The sequence below is a fragment of the Ictalurus furcatus genome, chromosome 12 (assembly GCF_023375685.1).
Source record: "Ictalurus furcatus strain D&B chromosome 12, Billie_1.0, whole genome shotgun sequence".
Lineage (NCBI taxonomy): Eukaryota > Metazoa > Chordata > Actinopteri > Siluriformes > Ictaluridae > Ictalurus > Ictalurus furcatus.
The window spans coordinates 9,646,379-9,666,713 of NC_071266.1; the positions used below are offsets into that span (position 1 = coordinate 9,646,379).

Sequence of the window (20,335 nt, forward strand, 5' to 3'; positions counted from 1 at the left end):
CTTGGCGGTAATAGCACCGAACGCAGAAAACGAGCGTCCGAGAGAAACACATGTATTTCGCCTACTATATAGTAGGTAAGTATGCGGTTTCGGACGCAGCCATGGGAACCGGGGGAGCTGCTACTGCTGCTTTGGCTCTTCTTGTTGCACGGTGCACCCATGAAAGGTTCCCGACTGACTACCTGTCAGGCAGCATGTCAGTACTTTTTTCCTTTTTAGTACCGACTTGGTACCGAAATACCGCTACTTTTGACAACACTACACACAACAAGTTCTTGTTAATGTAACTTATTTCAGAGTATAAAAGTTCGTGAGAGGTTAATATGGAAACAATCTTTCTATATTAATAATGTTGCCATGAAAGAAGTGTTAATGACATTATGGCATTACAAAATGTTAATAATAGGGGAAAATTACACCGTACATTATAAATTTTGATCTCCGTTTTTTAACAATGCAGTGTATTTGTGGTTTGATTTGTTCTCAATACAAAATAAACGTTTTAAACGTTTATATTTTATTTGTGTTGTCTTCATTCGTGAAGCCTGTATCCAGATATAGCTCGATTTAGTGTATCGTCTCATGCCTAGTTAGTTGTTAGTCATCCATAATTCAATGAGCTCATTGAGGGACCAGTCCACATCAGCACAGATAATTACATCCTGTCGTTTACACACATCAAATGAAGGCAATGCTGGAAACCCATATATCAGTCACTGTGATGGTAAATCACTTTCAGTCTATATAAGGGAAAACCGAATCAATCAGTTTGTCAGCCAGCCAGAAGATGGCAACTGCATCACTACTCTGCTTCTATTTTAGCGGTGGATTTGTTACAGCTTTCTGTTTCCATACCAAGTTCACACCTTGAGAGGAGATTGTGGAAATTGAACAGAAGTAGTCTATTGTGCAAGTGTTGCATGGTGCTATTTTAGGCTCGTGACGTAATTTGCTCCTCGCTTGACCGGACAAAGAGGGAAAACAGGTTTGCTGGAAATTCACCGCTCTCTCTTGATGCATGATGCAAAAGCACCTCACTTGACTACTATGCAGTGACAGTCATCCTGTTAAAACACACATGGATATAGAGGTGTGCAGGAGATTTTTGTATTCCTGTTTCCCATGGAATTCTGACCACTTAAAGTTTGACCAACACTGATGTTACTGAAGGTCAGTCCTCACCAGCTGGCCCACCACCTGTCTTCTGGACCCCTTCACCTCACAGCTCCTGCCGTCTTCCTCGCTCGCCCATGTCATTAATACATTACTCATCACAGAGAAATTTCCCATCACAGGCTAACATAGCTTCACTGCTCCATAAGCCATATATAGAAATACATAGAGCTAAGCCAAAAACCAGAATGTGAGTTAGAACAAAAGACTCAGCTTGTTTAGGTTATTTAATGGGAATACTGTGCTTGATTTGTAATGGGGTCATGTAATGAATCAAATGATGATGATGATGATGATGATGAGGAGGAGGAGGATGAGGAGGAGGAGACAACCTGTCAGACTAAAAGACTAAAGTGCTGCTGCAACACTTTACAGATAAAGTGAGGGCTAATGCTGAATTTCCTACCTTCGGCCAAAAATTCAGCACATGATGTCATTCTCATACCGTCAACAAACCATCAATAAACCATCACTTCACTACTTATTTACTGTAGATCAATAGACGTAGCCACTTTAGTTTTTAGGTTAAATCTATAACACTGACTATACAGCATGGTATTTTGCGAAAGTAAATACATCATAAACTTTCACTTTCATTAATCACTCACTTTCGAGTTCAGACTTCACCACTTCTGAGTTAAGTCGAATGCAGCATAAATCCCACTATCAGCAGGTAGTCAAAAGGCATTGTGGGTAATGTCGTAGTAATGTAGAAAACTGAAACTCGACCAACATGTTGATGAATGAAGTTTAAACTAAAAAACTCTAAATTAAATTTTGGACGAGCCTATTAGCTAACTACCATGCAGACACTTCTCCTATCCGTGCTGCCTCTGGTTTTGTTTTATGTTTTCCTCCGTAGTCACGCTAGGGGTTAATGGTTCAAGTAGACAGGGCAGAGGCCCTGGGGATTCAGGAGGACAGAAGTCTTCTGCCTCATCTGCAAACTTTTTGTCACTATCCATATCATTATTCTGAGTGCTCTGGGAGGCCCGCCCCCCTTTTCCTCCCCTGCCTTTCCCTGCCACGCCCACTCCCCCTCCCTTCTTCGCACAGCCATCCATGCCCATTTAAGCTTTTTTCCAAAAACATTGAGAGGTAGACTTGAGCTGAAAAAGGGAGGTTTCATGACCCTTTAAAGATCACAAGTTAACTATCAAAATAACTGTTAATATACAAGTTGTTCAGGAACCTGTTAAAAAGTGATGACTCTGCAGACGACTTCCATAAATGTTAAACAAACATGTGCGTATGCAGTACTAACCTGCTTATTCCTTTGTATACTGTAGCGTATGCACCCTCTCCTAGTTTCTCCAGGTTCAGGTATGAATTCGCCGTTCCAAACTGCAGACCTGTGTTCTGTGCATGCAAGATATGTCTGTTACACTCAAACGGTATTAGCAATATTTGAAAATCCATATGTGTGAATGGCTGGTAAAACTGTGATGGTGTGGATGCGTGTGTGTGTGACTGTGTGTACAGTACATGTGTGTATGCTGACCCATTGAAACTCTGGCTGAAAGTTCTTTCCGCCCAGTGGGTCGCTGTTGCTGCGTCCTCTCTGCGCACGGAGCCTGCGCACTTGTAGAGTGTGAAACCACTGAGGCTGAGGAGTTTCCACGCCATCCAACTCTCCTAGCTACAGAGAGAGAGAGAGCAAGAGAGAGAGAGTTTGATGTAGAGAGAGAAGACAATTCACAATTAATACTGTTATCATTTCATGCTGAATTATTTAATCATCATCCCAAAGAAAATGAGACATGAGGAGAATAGAGAGCGAGACAGAAAAGGAGCGCGACAGAGTGGGAGTCAGTGAGACGATAATACAGATGAAGAGCTACTGTAGCAGGAGAGAGTTATTTGTATATACTGTATATCTGGCCCAGTATTATCCAGCAATGCTGATTTTGTTTGCTGATAAGCTTACCTAACAACATCCAATAGAGATGTCTTTGTGTGGCTGTGTATAAATGTGTGTGTGTGTGTGTGTATATCCATCCAATTGTCAACTTGAGTCACTCTCGAGTTCCTAATTGACTCACTTGTGACTCAAATTAGACTTTTAATCCACTGAACTGTGATTCAAATTAGTCAGAGGCACGCAGGAAGAAACCCCTTCCGTCTATTCCAAAAGGTCATGCATCCGAAATGAAGCATTATCCCAAACAGATAATGACTTTGCTTCATCAGGATGGATGCATGTCTTCATTTTGAATAAAATAAAACCCGAAAAGAGAACACTAGCATGTAAAACATGTGGTGTCGGAATAACCGACACGAGGAATGTCATGTATAATGTATAGACACTAACAGGTTAATCTAAAAAAATTAGAATATCGTGGAAAAGTTCATTTTTTCCCGTAATTTAATTAAAAAAGTAGAACTTTCATATATTCTAGATTCATTACACATAAAGTGAAATATTTCAAGATTTTTTAATCTTAATGATTAAGGCTTACGGCTCATGGAAATCTCAAAATATTAGAATAAAGAATTTATAATACAGAAATGTCGACCTGAGAAGAGCTCTAATCAGCTAATTAACTCAAAACACCTGCAAAGGTTTCCTGAGTCTTTAATCTCTCAGTCTGGTTCAGTACACACAACCATAATCATGGGGAAGATGAAAGTCAATTTTGCATTAACAGCAAGTTTTCTGCCAGGGGAAAGTCTTTAAGATGGACAACTTTGCTAGAATAAAATCCCAGGTTTTGTCTTTACTACCTCAGTATTATTATCTAGCTGTATTTTTGCTAATTCATCTACAGCGGAGATTCTGGACTGACTCATAGTCAACAGCTCGTGACTTGGTTCAGACTCAAACACCAAATTTATGTCGGCAGTTTTCTCCCATCTCAGCACATGTTCATCCCGCACGTAGACAAAGTGTATTGGCTGCAGCAGGACTGATGGAAACCGTCATAAACCAGAGACGGCTTAAACACAAGCTCTGAAAGTGCTGCCTTATAAATAAATGACAGTGATTCTTAGAAAGAAAGCCCTATTTATGATGAAAGTGCATTCTGTGCAGGATGTAATATATTAAAGTCTGGACTGTCAAAGCAGAAAAAGGAGTTTCTGGAGTAATTTAACGTGCATTACTGCTAGAGATGCACCGAGACTAAATTTCTCAGCCGATACTGATAACCGATACCGATAGTTCTGCCTTTTATACCTTCTTTTAAATTATAATAATTCATTCCACAATTCTGAAAGAAATGCAAATAAAAACTTTATTCTCTGAATTTCAACAAGTTGTTTCACAGTAACTGGTCTCATAAACAGAAAACACATTACTCACATTAACATGAACACATGAACTAAATAAAAACTAAATGAAGATTAAAGTAAGATTTCTTAACTTATTGAATGTTATTAATTCATATTAACATTGACTGAATTCTAAAAAAATCTCCTGTTAGTCTCACATTCACTCACCACAAGCAAAAGTATTTCTACTTCATCACTGAACATCAAACTGGTAATATATAATATCAACTTTTTTATATATTAACATTAACTGGATATGAAATACATTACTCTACAAATATAGTTTTCTGTGCAATATATACTTTTTTGTCAACTCATCTTCATTTAAAACTTTCAACCGTGTACTGGTGCTTTAATTCAGCACGCGCAGCACGGCAAAATTCTTTTTTTTTAAAAATTAGACTCGACACCAATACTCCCGCTTCTCTGCTGCTCACTTCCAGTGTAAAATGTTAGCAGTGCAGAGCTTACAGAGATTATAGACTGCAGTTTTGTCATAATTCCACACAAGAGACATCTTCTTTACACACAGCACGAAATCCATGTGTTTTCCCGCCCTCTTTTGAGTGATAATCGGCCCTGATCATTGGATGTTTTTAAACTATCGATTCCGATTATCGGCCGATACATCGGTGCATCTCTAATTACTACTTATCTGTGGGGACAGGACTATAGCTCCTGATGTACTTATCCTCAGCGATGAATATTCTTTATTTATACCATGCTATCGAATTGTTGTTTCTGTGTAGTTTTCTATTACTGTAGTCCCAGATGCAAGACTGCAACATATGTTATTGTTTCTACAGTAACAACGTACACTTGTATTCGGGATGCTCGACAAACATATTAAACAATGTGTATAATCACTGATATGGTGGAAGGAGTCTCCAGTGTCAGGAAAGTCTTATTTAATTGAAGAGAGATGAAAAAATTGAGGCTGGCAAGGGAACTGTTTATAGCTGCTTTAAATGATAACAGGAAGTAACATAGTTGTATTTGTAGCCATAAATGGAGAAAAAGTATGTCGTGTTAGCGTTTAGACAAATTGTTATGGTGTAAAAGGGGAAAAAAAGCTGTAAAAAAATGTGCATCGAGCCACATCACAGTGCCACCATGTTGTGTGTTAGTTTCCAATAACAGCATGCCCCAAAGTGTTTTATTCCTTACATTACACACTTACACCACAAGTCAAAGGTTTGGACATGCTGCTCATCTTAATATTTCACATTTCTCTACACATATGGGATTATGCCATGACTAAGAAATGTGTTAAATCAAATCTATTAAATTCTTAGCAGTTGCACAAGTTACAAACCAGAGCAGAAGACACAGACTATGTTACAGGGACATTGTACAATATGTGACAAAGTCTGGCTGGATGATTTCACCATCTTAGAGCTCAGACTGCTCAAATCCACAGGGATTCACAGGACATGATCCATGTCCCATTTTGTTGCAGCACACAGAAAGCATTTTTGCTCAGCATCAGCACTATGTACAAAGTGTCAGGGATGGATATTCACATATTTCTGCCAGCCTGCTTTTAGAGACAGTGATTGCCCTCTCACTGCCTCCATGTCCTCCCTCTCACTGCCTCAATGTCCTCCTTCTCACTCCCTCCATGTCTTCCCTCTCACTGCCTCCATGTACTCCTTCTCACTGCCTCCATATCCTCCCTCTCACTGCCTCCATGTCCTCCCTCTCACTGCCCCAATGTCCTCCTTCTCACTCCCTCCATGTCTTCCCTCTCACTGCCTCCATGTACTCCTTCTCACTGCCTCCATATCCTCCCTCTCACTGCCTCCATGTCCTCCCTCTCACTGCCTCAATGTCCTCCTTCTCACTCCCTCCATGTCTTCCCTCTCACTGCCTCCATGTCCTCCCTCTCACTGCCTCAATGTCCTCCTTCTCACTTCCTCCATGTTTTCCCTCTCATGGCCTCCATGTCCTCCCTCTCACTGCCTCCATGTCCTCATTCTCACTGTCTCCATGTCCTCCCTCTGACTGCCTCCATGTCCTCTGTCTCACTACCTCCATGTCCTCCCTCTTACTGCATCCATGTCCTCGCTCTTACTGCCTCAATGTCCTCATTCTCCATGCCTCAATATCCTCTCTCTCACTGCCTCTATGTCCTCCTTCTCACTTACTCCATTTCCTCCGTCTTTATTAAAACATTTTCATAGAATGGAGGAACTGTGCCGTGCCCAGACAGCATGATCCTAAATCCATTTTTTTAATAGTAATTTCATAAGTTAATTACTACGAACTCAATTTAGACATCTTGACAAAATCTAGGCCAGAGCATTGTACTGCATTATGTAAGGAATAAAACGCTTAGGCGTGTGCTGTTATAGGTAAATAATAAATGACCGGGTGGTGTCAGGCCACTGCAAAGATGATTTTCTTATAACAACACTTCCCAAAGTGCGGTATTGCTCGTATTTGCCATTGATAACAATATTTTTTATTAATTAAAGAACAGCATGCTTTTTCTGTACATTTATATTCAAATTTTAATTTGTGAAACGTCCATGAAACAAATTCTCCTGTTGTCTTATACTATAGAAGCAGGTGTTCCTTCACCAGCCTCTATTATTTTGTCTCACTTGAGGTTAATAAGACAAAAGAAATGCAGCTAGTTATGTTACAGACAAACTATTACATGTTGTTACTATAGAATGTACAGTTTTCCTCTTACTCAAAGTGTAGTCCATCAGCGTAGACATGTTTGTATTATTTGGTTTGCTCTGGAGCTATGAGGCTAGTAACGCTAACAGCAGCCAGATTAGCATAAATCTTTACATACCTTCCTCAGAAACAATGTCTTTTTTTGCTTTCTTTCAAGCTGTCACAAACCACACAAGCAGATCAGTGTAAAATACAAAACAACTCACAGTTTGAAGCAAGTGTGTGATGATTTAGCCATGTTGTTTCCTCAGTGCAAAACTAGCATGCTGTATAAGCTTCACCTACTGTACTTGTTAGCAACATTAGCTGCTTAGAAAATTGGCAAATTTCTGTCACCAAATATATCTCGTATGAAGAGCTACATTTAGGGTGAAGCAAAAAATTTAAACAGTTCAACTTTGCTAAAAGGGAAAATGTGACATAATGTGAGATTAAACTTTGGAAAGGTAAATTAATAACTTAAAATTTTAATTTTTTTCTGCCACTGCAACCTAAAGCATCTAAGTAAAGTTGCCCCTGCTGAAAAAAAAAACAACAACAATAGAAAGCCTCAGAAAATTTAATGGTTTTAATGGTTATAATGGGAATTGTAATGGTTCCTTTAGATCTCTACTGGTAATTTGTTGCCTTCTATTGGTGGCATGTCATGTCTCGTGATGTGATGTGATGGTTTTGATTTTTTTTTTTCCAGCTGGGGCATTATGATGGCAATTTTATCTATGATGTTACTGTAAAAACTTTTTTTTTGTCAAATATATTAATTATACATTGTTATTTCCTGAAACAAGAAAGGAGTTTAGGCTTTGTTTAGGCTTCCATTTAGCGTCCTTAAATGTTCTTTGGTTTGACCTAAAAAGTCCTGTACAAAATCTAGTTTCTGGAGCATTAACTATCCAAAGTACGCTTTAGGAACCATAATAAAAGTGTACCTCGGGGGCAGGCAGTGATGAGACACTCCAACTCCTCGAGGACGTCTCTTGTACTCCCAACTCTTCTTTTCTCTCGTAAAAAGGTTCCTGTCTCTCCTCTACCTCTTTCTGTCTTCCACAACACCAGCAGCATTTTCTCGCACACAGAGAACCCCAGAGCCGGAGCCTCCATTGCAAATCCTCCATTACTGTGTCTTTGGCTCTATGGGCAAGCCTTGCTCATATGACTAGTGTGTGTGTGCGTGTGTGTGTGTGTGTATAAGTATGTGTATGTGTGTGTATTTTCTGTACAGAAGCTTGGTCTTATGACCGTTAACCGTTTGTGAGAGCAAAACAAACACAGTCATGTTCTCTTTGCTAATGGGAACAAGTGTGTCTATTCAACCATACTGGATAGAGAAAGAGAGAGAGAAAGACATAGAGAGAAAGAGAGAGTTTATTATGTCTGATAGATGGAAGAATGAAGAAGAGAGAATGCAGAGCACACAGACAAATGTGAGATGCTTGTGAAAATTAGCAATTTTCTGGAGGGAAACTAAAACAGACCATGGTTACTATGGTCACCAGCTCATCACGCTAGTAAGTAAGGAATAAAACGCTAGGAAAATAATCTGCAGTGGGGAGTTATTCTGATTGATGATTGATGATTATTTCCCTATAACAGCATATTGTGAAATGTTTAATTTCTCTCATGTACTTTTTAATCCATTTATAGCAACATTTAATGTACCAAATAAGTTAGTTCTTGTAATCACATACGTCACTGGTACCCAAAGTAGGGGGCGTTACAAATGGGGTCATGAAACTCTCTTAGTTCTTTTGTTTTATAAGTTTATTTCACAAAAGAATAACACAAATATCACTTTAGACAGATTTGGTGCGCTATTATTTTGAAATGTTATAGAGTCATAATCAAATCTTTTTTTTTTTTTAATAAGAGTGTGTGTCCTAATTTACTCTTTTTTCTATCTTGATGCACTACACATGTGTAGGAATTCAGCAGTAAAAAAATATTCAATCCCTTTCTGACCAAATTTCTCTGAATTCTCATAACTTCGCTAGTTCCTTGACAAACAAATGAAAGTAAACAAACACAAATAATTTGCTACACTAAAAAACAAACAAAAACTGGGTCAAAATTGGGTTATTTTTAGCCCAATGTCTGGGTAAATATAGGACACAACACATTTTGGGCTAAACTAACCCATCAAGTTGGGTTGCTAATTTTAACGCAGCAAAAGGGTTGTTTTCAACCCAAAGGATGGTTTCATTTTTACAAAAAACGCTGGGTTCATTTTATTTCGTAAATGGGTTAATATTTTCAGGGTTATTTTTACCCTTTGAAAATGGCAAATCCAGTGGGGGAAATAAGTATTGAAACTGTCAACATTTTTTTCAGTAAATATATTTCCAATGAGGTTATTCACATGAAATTTTCACCAGACATCAGTATTAACTCAAGAAATCCGGAAATATAAAGAATTCACAACAATAAAGTCCATAAATAAAGTTATGTGTAATAGAGTGGAATGACACAGGAAAAAGTATTGAAAATGCTAAGAAAAAGCAGTTCTCCAAGGCACGGTAAGGCAGGGAACCAGATGAAATCCGTAAGTAGTTAGAAAGTAATTATACCCCTTATCTTAGTAATTATACCCCTTATACCCCTTATGCAAATTAATATCAGCTGGGTTAGTAAATTGATGGTCTATATAAAGGCTTTTTGTTACCAAGGTGTCGCATAAGAAACATCTCATGATGGGTAAAAGCAAAGAGCTCTCCCCAGACCTTCGCAACTTTATTGTTGCAAAACATATTGATGGAATTGGATACAGACTTCTGAATCCTCCAGTAAGCACCACTGGGGCCATTATTTGTAAGTGGAAGCAACATCACTCCGTCATCAACCGGCCACGCACAGAAGCTCCTCGCAAGATTTCTGACCAGGGAGTCAGAAGAATAGTCAGAAGAGTAGCCCAAGAGCCAAGGACCACTCGGAAAGAGCTCCAGAAACACTTGGAGGCAGCAGGTGCCATCGTCACAGAGAAAACAATAGGCAATAGGCAATCCATTGCTCACGCTCACCCCACAAGACTGCATTACTAAAGAAAAGGCATGTCGATGCTTGTTTAAAGTTTGCTACAACTCATTTGGACAAGCCTATGAAGTACTGGGAGAGTGTAGTCTGGTCAGACGAGAGCAAAATTGAACTTTTTGGCTGGCTACACACCATGTTTGCAGAAGAAATGGCACTGCACATCACCCTAAAAACACTATAGCAACAGTGAAGTTTGGAGGTGGAAGCATCATGGTGTGGGCTGTTTTTCATCACATGGTACTGGCAGATTTCATATAATTGAAGGAACGATGAATGGAGCCCTTTACCGGGAGATTCTTGAGACGAATCTGCTGCCAGCCACCAGGATGATGAAGAAGAGACGTGGGTGGAGCTTCCATTAGGACAACGATCCAAAGCATACAGCAAAGGAAACTCTCAATTGGTTTCAGAAAAAAAAAATCAAGGCGTTAGAATGGCCCAGTCAAATCACCTGACTTGAATCCAAATGAACAAGATTTAAATGCAATATGTTTAGAGGAATGGGCCAAAATCACACCTGAATACTGCGGCAAATTAATTTCTTCATACAAGAAGAGTTTTGAAGCTGTCATTACAAACAAAGGCTTCTCCACTAAGTATTAAATAAATTTCAGTTAGTGTGTTCACTACTTTTTTCCCATGTCATTCCGCTTTATTACACGTAATTTCATTTATGGACTTTAATGTTTGGATTTCTTTATATGTGTGGATTTCTTGAGTTAATACTGATGCTTTTGAAAATTTCATTTGAATAGCCTCTTTGGAAATATATTTACTGAAAAAAATGTTGATGCATTCAATACTTATTTCCCCCACTGTATACCACATTATAAACAAATATGTCAACATGGTATTTCCTTTATATACACAAGAAGGTGTTCAGAATTTTATTGCTAGAGCTGCTAAAGTGGTGTTTATATATAGACTTTGTGAGTAAATAACTCAAATAAGTCATATATTTAAGAAGAAAACGTCAGATTTTGATCAAAGGAGATGTTTAAAACACCCAAAAAACTGAGTAACCAACTTACAATCCAGTGGGCATTACAAACAAGTAAGCCAAAGCTAATGAAGATAGCGGTGCTTTTAATGTCATGTAACCTGGACTGTTATCATACATTTTTGCTTTTTCTAGTGTACAGTAATGGTTTTCTGGATAAATATATTGATACGAACGTTATTTCTCCAAATAAATCTAACAGTCGGTCCGTGTGAAAACCACTACCTCCACCTGAGGTGAATTCAAACAGTCCGCGTGAGTTGATTTGACCCAAGGAGCTGGGCTAAGGCGTCGGGGTGGGGGAGGGGTGCATTGATGCAACTGTCAGTGAAAATGACCCAGCCACTAACCCAGTGGATGGCTTACACAAAACTACCCAAAAACTACCCAAGACTGAGAAAATAACCCAATTAAATAACCCAAAAGGCTCAACCCAGCATTTGGGTAGAAAAAAATAACCCAGCATTTTTTAGAGTGTATATTGGCATGTTACCAGTAAACAACGCCATCTGTCCTGAAGAATTCCTCATGGAAATCTTACTGACGCTGGAGACTCCTTCCAGAAATGTTAAATGAACGTCTCCATACAGAAAACGATTCTATGTTTTTCTTTGTTAAATAATAATCAGTCCCTCCAGGATTTCATGATTTTGCGATCACAGAAATGAACACAAAATCAATGAAATTCTGCGGTATTCGCAGACGTATGTGACGTCATCACAACGTGCATTCAGTCAATGTCCTCTTCGATTCACGTGTGCTGAACATGAGTACAGCTAAAAGGTCTCATTTACCAACAAACATCACTGTGAAAGACCGTGCAAAACAATTTTGTGCAATTTCACCAATTCAAGTAGTTTTCCGCAAAAAAAGCACAAAAAACTCTGCAAGTAGCGTCGCAAATTTTTTAAAAATCCATAGGAAATTTTTCACTGCCACAATCACAATAAAGAAATCCTGTGTGAAAATCCTGTACTGATTAAACAATACATTTTTAAATCCATTTACTACGGCACCCACCCTGTGTAAGTTACTATAGAAGTAATAATGTATTAGAACTATTGCATTAAATATACATTATATATGTGTATGTATATACATACATACGCACATATATATACATATATACATATGTGTGTGTGTATATATATATATATATATATATATATATATATATATATATATATATATATATGTATAAATATAAACCTGTTGATTTGCTTTGCAGCCAGAACTACTGTTCTGTATACGGCATGAGCAGCAGAGAGGAGAGAGAGAGAGAGAGAGAGAGAGATAGAGAGAGAAAAGGATGCTGTTTTTCTTGGTCTTTAGTCATCACTATTCAGGCTCATTCTGCATGTCTCTGTGTGGAGACATGGTCAGCAGAGCTAAAAATGAAATGCCACTCAGTGTGGGCAAAGGACAAGCATCAGCAGGGAAAAGAAAGTGAGAAAGAATGTGTGTGTGTGTGTGGCTAATCGTGCTGTGGTGCAGTTTCATTTGCTCTTTCATTACAAAAACTATAAACACACACAGAAATCTATATGTCAAAATATTCCTCTAAAGAGATGCTGAGATGTTTCTTACCTCCTGATAGCCCATGTGTCTCTGCTTCAAACCTGGAAAAACAACAACAAAAATTTTTTTTCTACAGATACATTTGCAAATATAATACTTCACAAGCACATAAAATTAAAAAGTAGTTTAGCTCTTGTGAAGAATAAAATATGAAAGCCTCGGCCAGTAGGGTAAAACCTACAAGAAAATTGGAGGTAGAGGAATTAAACACAAAAGGATAAAGAGATGAAAAGAGAAATAAAAAGAAAAGCAACAAGAGGATGACAGTAGAGAATATTGATAAAGAAAAAAATTAAATGTAAATAAGAGGAGTAAAAAGAACAGAACAGACAGAGAAGAGAACAGAAAAGAAAAAAGTTTTTTTTTTAAATAATAGGAAAAAGTAAAAGAAGAGAAGTGAAGTGCAAAAAACAGAACAGGAGAGAATACAAGTAAACAAAAAAAGAGGAATCAAGAAAAGAAAAAAAAATTAACAAAAAAATGAAGAGACAATTAAAACATTTAAAAACATTAAAAATACAAAAGAGAAGAGAAAAAGTAAAAAAAATGTATAAAAAAAAGAAAAGAAAAGAAATAAAAAAAGAAGAAATGAGAAGAGAAGAGAAAAGTACATAAAATACAAAAGAGAAAAAAAGCACAAAAAAGGAGAATAGAAGAAAAGAGGAATTGAGAAAATAATTAAAAAAAGTAAAAAACGAAGAGAAAATTAAAAATGTAAAAAGGAAAGGGGAAAATTAAAAGAGAAAAGAGTAAGAAGGGAAGAGAACACCGCAGAACAGACGACAATACAAGTAGAGAAAAAAGTATAAAAGAAAACAGAAGAAAATATGAATCAAAAAGAAAAGAACAATTGTAAAAATAAATAAATTAATTAAAAAGGTAAACATAAAAATGAACAGTAAAATGGTAGAGATGTGAAAAGAAAAGAAAGTAAATTAGAAAAGATGGAGAAGAGAATGAAACTGAACATATACTGTATATAGTAAAAAAAAAATCATTGAAGATAAAATGTAAAAAAAAAAGCGTAAAAAGAAATAAAAGGAATAAAGAGAAGAAAAAAAGACAAAGATAATGTGACAAACTGTGTCTGGAAAAGTTTCAGAGAAATCGTGAGCACCAGTTTGTGTTTACACAACTCCAGATGAATTTAATAACACAAACACATATTCAGGGAAACATGTTATATTTGGATGGACATTGCTGTTTAATCTCAAAATATGAGAAATGTGTGTGTGTGTGTGTGTGTGTGTGCGTGTGTATATGTGTGTGTGTGTGTGTGTTCAGAGCTCCAGCTGCAATTTGCTGAAAACTCTTTTGGCACTGAATGATGGTGGCATTGTGCGAGGGGGACAGCTGCTATGATTCAGCCAGTCACAAATCTGCCAGAGGTCAAAAATCAGATAAGCAGGGCTGAAGATAGAGATTTGTATATTTGAACAAGGTAAATGTGTAATCTAGGGCTGCACCACTCTATTCTTCTCCTTCTGCTTCGCCTTCTTCTTCTTGTTCTACTTAATAATAATAATAATAATAGTAATATTAAAAGCGTTTGAGTCCAAGAGAGCAATATTGTTATGTGCTCTGTGGGTGGGAGGGGTATACTTTCCCCCCTGTCAATCATATCACTACTAGCCAATCCCAGGCATCTGCAAGCCCATGTACGTGGAAGAGGGCAGGTAGCGCTTTCCTCCAAAATGGCAGTTCCAAAATAAATGTTGTTATGCAGAAGAAAAAAGACACGAACGTGCTATATGAATCTGCAAATTGGCAACCATTTACATTACAAAACCATTTACATTTACAGCAACCCTTCACTGTGCAATAACAGAAAATATTTGCATATTAGAACGTGATTGGCTCCTACAATTTATGATGCAAAACCACTTCCTTGTCTCATTCTAAAAATCAAAGAAAATCACAGCAGTCTCGATTTTCACAATTTCTCCAGTCTGCTCACTCAAATGAATTCCCTGGAAGGTTTTAAAAAGAGAGGCTGGTGAGAGATAACAGGATCTAACTCGTTTCATGGACATGGTTCGCAAAGCAGAGTTCAGGGACTTTTCTTTTTAATTTTTTACAGTGCTGGAAATCACAACCCACCATTATACATTATTATATTTAGGGGTCCAAGCACCAACGTCAACTCAGACCTAAAGCGTTCTAGCTGTGGAAAGCTCAGAAATGGAAAACACTAATATATAATATATATAATTTGACAATATTTAATGTGTACTGAAAGGGTCCATGTAATTATGATGGCTTGACAGAGCCAGCATATTGTTCTTCATAATCTTTTTCTCCTTATTATTATTATTCGATTTGAAAATTTGCACCATTTTCATGGGTCGCAATTTTTGACGTACAGCCATGAAATTTGGCAGGATCATAGATCACATAAGGGAATAGGGAGTTTTAGCTTTTGGGAAAGATCGGAATTATGGTTGTCATGTAGCAATGCTCCAAAGTGCATTCCTCCCCATAGGAATACATTGAAAATGTCAAAGATTTGAGCCATTCTTCATTAAGCTATACTGAAGACAATTAAAACTGCATTGTTGCACCTACTGAAACCCTAGAAACCAGCTGGTCTATGGTATCAACCAGATAGCCCTAACCTAGATAACACCCTAGCAACCATCTGAGTTTCCTTGGCAACCGACTAGCTACAACCTAGCAACCAACTGGGATCATATCAGAATCTCCAACACCTCCAAGAAACACCATAACAACCTCCTGGGACCCCATAACAGCCACCTAGCAACACTCTAGTAACCAGCTGGCTTAGCATAGCAGGGCTCTGTCAAGCCAACATCAATGTTCATCCATAAACTTTAGACTTCTAGATTTATTTTACAGTTCCCTGGCTGCAAAAAGTTTACTTTAATTAATAAAAACATTCTAAGCATTGACAAATTCCTGTAGTATAAGAGGAATAAACCACTTCAGGACATGCTGTTATTGGAAAATAATCAAGTTAAGTGTGGTAACAGTGACCTTGCTTTATGACACTACCGTGTCATTGATTATTTTCCTAAAACAGCATGCCATGTTGTGTTTTAGAAGCGTTGCTGTTTTTCACTGTGTTTGTCTTTCTCTCACTGCAGTGTCAGAGAGCAAGAGAGAGAGAGATAGAGAGCTCCCTGTATCCTTCCATCCCTCTTTTCAGTCAGCTCTCCTCATTTCTCCTCTTTCCATCAATCTCGCCTCCCAGCATCCTTTTCCATTTAACCCTGTATTGTCCATGTTTCCCTTTCTCCCTCATCCCCATTCATTTCTAGTGCTGCTGTGACTCTCCTAGCTCTATTCTCTCTCTCTGTCTCTCTCTCTCTCACTCTCTCTCTCTGTTTAACAGTCACTCCCATGTTCCCTGAATAGCCTGCAGGGTTTGCAGAGAGAGCAGTGTTCAGTGTGTAGGCAGCAGAGAGAGACGTTAAGGGGACAGCACTATCTATAACCTGTAATACCGTAGAGCAGTGTGAACGCAAGACATGTGGAATAAAATCCACTTCCTGCATGTTTTACTTGCAACTAATGCCTTGTTTTTCGTTGTGATCCGATCTAAACCGCCGAGCTGCTACATAGAAGAAAAAAATGCAACCAGGATATCGTGTGTACACCTCACACACAGAGGTAGTAAAAGTAGTGATAAGATTCTATAGAAGCCTGCGGCTGGATTTATATCAACATAAAATATTGGTATAAGACCATTAATTAACCTCTAAAGCACACACACAGATACACGCTATCTCTCCGTATTCCTGACATGCACAAAGGCTTGTTTTCCTTCTCAGAAAGGTTACAAGAGCAATCTAACAATCATTAGAGCATGTATTGACTAATTATAAAATTGTACAGCATTATGATTATTAAAGAGAATATCAGAGCTGCCGTGTCAGCTCACAGCCAGGTGCACTGATATCCTTCAAGACCGAAGGTTCAAGTTTAGCAGAGCTGTGTGTATACTGTCTTAAAGGACACAAGAGCTTAATGCAGATATGTTTTAACTGGGACAACACAGAAAATCAATTCATGAAAGAATGTTTTAGCGTGTATTTGATAAGATATGAATCAATAAGTGCATTCGCTGTGAAACAATTGTGGGGGGGGGTTGTCGAGGGTGAGACAGGCGACGCTGAGCAAGTGAGTGTTGCTGCTGTTCCTATTTCCATACTAGGTTTAGAGAGAGGCGCCTTTATATTCCATGAGGAAGGCAAAATGAAAGAAAGGAAAAAAGGCGAGAAAAAAAAGAGAGGGAATGAATGCTGAGTGGACAGAAAATGGATGAGTATTGCAAAAGGATTTTTTTTTCCATTTCCAAACTTTTTCTGTATTTGGAAACAGGAAGAAAAGCAAGGGAAAAGGAACGGAAAGGGTTGATGAAAAGAGGGGAAATTAAAACTAAGGAAACACAAAGGAGGGAATGATATGTGAAGAAAGGAAGTGACAAGAAAGAAAACAAGGAAATGGGAAAAGGAAAGGAACAGAAAGGAAAGGGATGTGAAAATGGAGGAAAAGAAATGAAATGTGTGAGGAAAAGAGGGTAAAGAAATAGAGGAAGGAAAGGAAAATGGGTGAGGATAGGGAACATTTTCAGAATTTCCATACTCTTCCTGGTTTGGAAGCAGGTCCATTTAAATATCACGAAGGAATGGAAGGGAATGGAAGGAAAAGGGTGAGGAAAAGTGTGGAAAGGAAAGGCAAGGAAAAAAAGAAGATAGGAAAGGGAAGGAAAGAATATAAAGGAAAACAGGGAGGAAAGGAAAGGAAAAAAGGAAAGAAAATGAAAGAAAAAGAGGAATGGAATAGAAAGGAAAATATGAAAGAAAAGAGCAAAAAAGGAATGGAAGGCCAAGGAAACGAGGAAATAAATGGAAAAGAAAGGAAATGAAATGGAAAAGAGAGAGGACAGGAGAGAGAGAGAGACAGAGAGAGAGAGGTAAACTGCATGTCCAACAGAATCCTCTGCACGTCACACTTAATTATTCCAATGTTCAACCTTTTCCTCTCCTTGTCCTTACTTCCTCCATCATCACCTCTCATCACCTCTCACCTCCTCTGCACATGTGTGTTTTCTGCACGGTTCTGTACTCTCTGCACTCACCCAGCCGCTGGAACGCTTCAGTCGCAGCGTGTCGGAGATTCTGCATGCTGTCGGAAAGGATCCAGTGGAGTGAACAGATGTGGAGCCTCACAGTGATCGACACATCTGGAAGAAGATTGTGGACCTGTGCGAATTCACCTTGTCCTACTTGTAGCTCACAGCAACAGTAACAGCAGCATCGCCTGCATAACAAGTTTTCCTACTCCCTCTCTCTCTTTCTGCTTCCCTCCTTTCTCCTGCGTAATCGCTAGCGAGCGCGTACGTGCGTGCGTGCGTGTGTTGCTAGCCAATCAGGACAGCCGGATGGGGGCCACCACCCAATTGGCTGAATCAAGAGTGAAGCACTGGGGTAGTGTTTGTTTTGAAAGTCTGGAGCCAAGTGTGTACTGTGCACTGTGTGTGTGCGTGCAGTGTATGTATGCAGTGCGTGTGTGTGTGTGAGAGAGAGAGCAAGACACTTGTGTGCACTGCAATATATATATATATATATATATATATATATATATATATATATATATATATATATATATATCTGTGTGTGTGTGTGTGTGTGTGTATGAATATATGTTTATATATATATATATGTGTGTGTGTATGTATTTATATATGTTTATACACACACACACACACACACACACACACACACACACACACATATATATATATATATATATATATATATATATATATATATATACACGCAGCAAAAAAAAGAAACTCCCTTTTTCAGGAGACTGTATTTTAAAGATAATTTTGTAAAATCCAAATAAACTTTACAGAAATTTATTGGAAAGGGTTTAAAAAATGTTTTTCATGCTTTCTCAATGAACCATAAACAATTATTGCACATGCACCTGTGCACAGTCCTTTAGACAGGAACAGTATACAGGCAGTATGAGATTCAGGTCACAGTTAAAATAACTTAGGACACTAAAGTTACCTCTCTACCGATTCTGAAAAACACCAGAAGAAAGATGCCTAGAGTTCCTGCTCACCTGCGTGAACATGCCATAGTCCTGCTGCAGGGACGCATGAGGACTGCAGATGTGGCCAGAGCAATAAACTACAGTGTCTGTAATGTAAGACGCCTAAGACAGTGCTACAGGTAGACAGGAAGGACAGCTGATTGTCCTTGCAGTGGAAAATTACATGTAACCGTGTGTCCCCCCCAGACGTGATGGAGAATTTGTAAATGACTTGGTGGAAGAGTGGAGTAATATCTCACAGCAAGAACTGACAAATCTGCTGCAGTCCATGAGGATGAGATGCACTGTAGTAGTTAAAGCAGATACTGACTTTTACTTTTAATATTGACCCCCCCTTTTTTCAGGGACTCATTATTCCATTTCTGTTCGTGTCTGTGAAACTTGTTCAGTTTATGTATCAGTTGTTGAATCTTTTTAAAGATTAATTACACAAATAATTACAAATAATTACACATTTACACACACACACACACATTATATATATTATATATATATATATATACATATATATATATATATATATATATATACACACACACACTCCCTCACTCTCTCACTCATGCAGTCCCTCACCCACTCTCTCACCCACTCACCCACTCTCTCACCCACTCACCCACTCTCTCACCCACTCACTCACTCTCTCACCCACATACTCTGTCACTCACTTTCTCACGCTCTCACTCACTCTCTTACTCACTCTTTCTCACTCACCCACTCACTCACTCATGCAGTTACTCACCCATTCTGTCTCTCACCCACTCTCTCACCCATTCACTCACTCACCCACTGTCTCACCCACTCTCTCACTCAATCACTCTCTCCCTCTCACTCACTCACTCCTGCAGTCCCTCACCCACTCTCACCCACTCACTCTCTCACTCAGCTTTATACTATAGCACTATTGAATTCTCCATTCTGATTGGTCAGAAGTTGTTGGTTAATTTTCTATAACAGTATCTCTACCAGTAGTTCCATCTACAAGGCAAATCACCGGTTTGTTTATATGAATACACTTATCATAATATGTCATCATGTCTGTAGTAATAACTTACACAGATACTTGCATGATGGATGCTCCATATAAATTGATTAAAATGTGTCTAGGTTACTAAATAAAATTATTATTATTATTATTATTATTATTATTATTATTACTACTACTACTACTACTATTAGCAGTAGCCTTAACAATGAATTAAATTTATTTTCAATTTACATTTTTAAATAAATAAATAAATATTATTCTAATAATTGTTCAAATGAATTGTTTTTATTTACAAAAGCAATAAATAAAAAAATAACAACAATCGTAATACATTTTATTTACTAACTTTTTATTAGTAGCATTTTTTATTATTCAAAATAAAAATAAGAACATTTAGCAAAGAATATTAACTTTACTAACTACTATTATTAATAGTAGTACTAGTAGTAGTAACCTTATAAATAAAAATAAGAAAAGTTACTAAAAACTTCTTCTCTTCTTCTCCTTCTTCTTCTTATTGTTATATA

At 37.9% G+C, this 20,335-nt stretch overlaps 1 protein-coding gene across 2 annotated transcripts in view; it reads right to left on the reverse strand.

Moving 5' to 3' along the window:
• cdk15 (cyclin-dependent kinase 15) overlaps positions 1–18,236 on the reverse strand; it is a 29,049-nt gene extending 10,813 nt beyond the window's left edge. Inside the window, exons 1-4 of one of the 2 annotated variants that reach the window (XM_053637346.1) lie at positions 17,838–18,236; positions 12,746–12,777; positions 2,675–2,812; positions 2,438–2,532 (exon numbers count right to left, since the gene is read on the reverse strand). In XM_053637346.1, coding sequence (XP_053493321.1) covers positions 2,438–2,532; positions 2,675–2,812; positions 12,746–12,777; positions 17,838–17,883 — 311 coding nt within the window. In that variant the 5' untranslated portion in view covers positions 17,884–18,236. Of the gene's footprint in view, positions 1–2,437; positions 2,533–2,674; positions 2,813–8,060; positions 8,247–12,745; positions 12,778–17,837 lie in introns of those variants that run through there. The other variant, XM_053637345.1, reaches the window with a different exon arrangement.
• Positions 18,237–20,335: the final 2,099 nt, after the last annotated feature.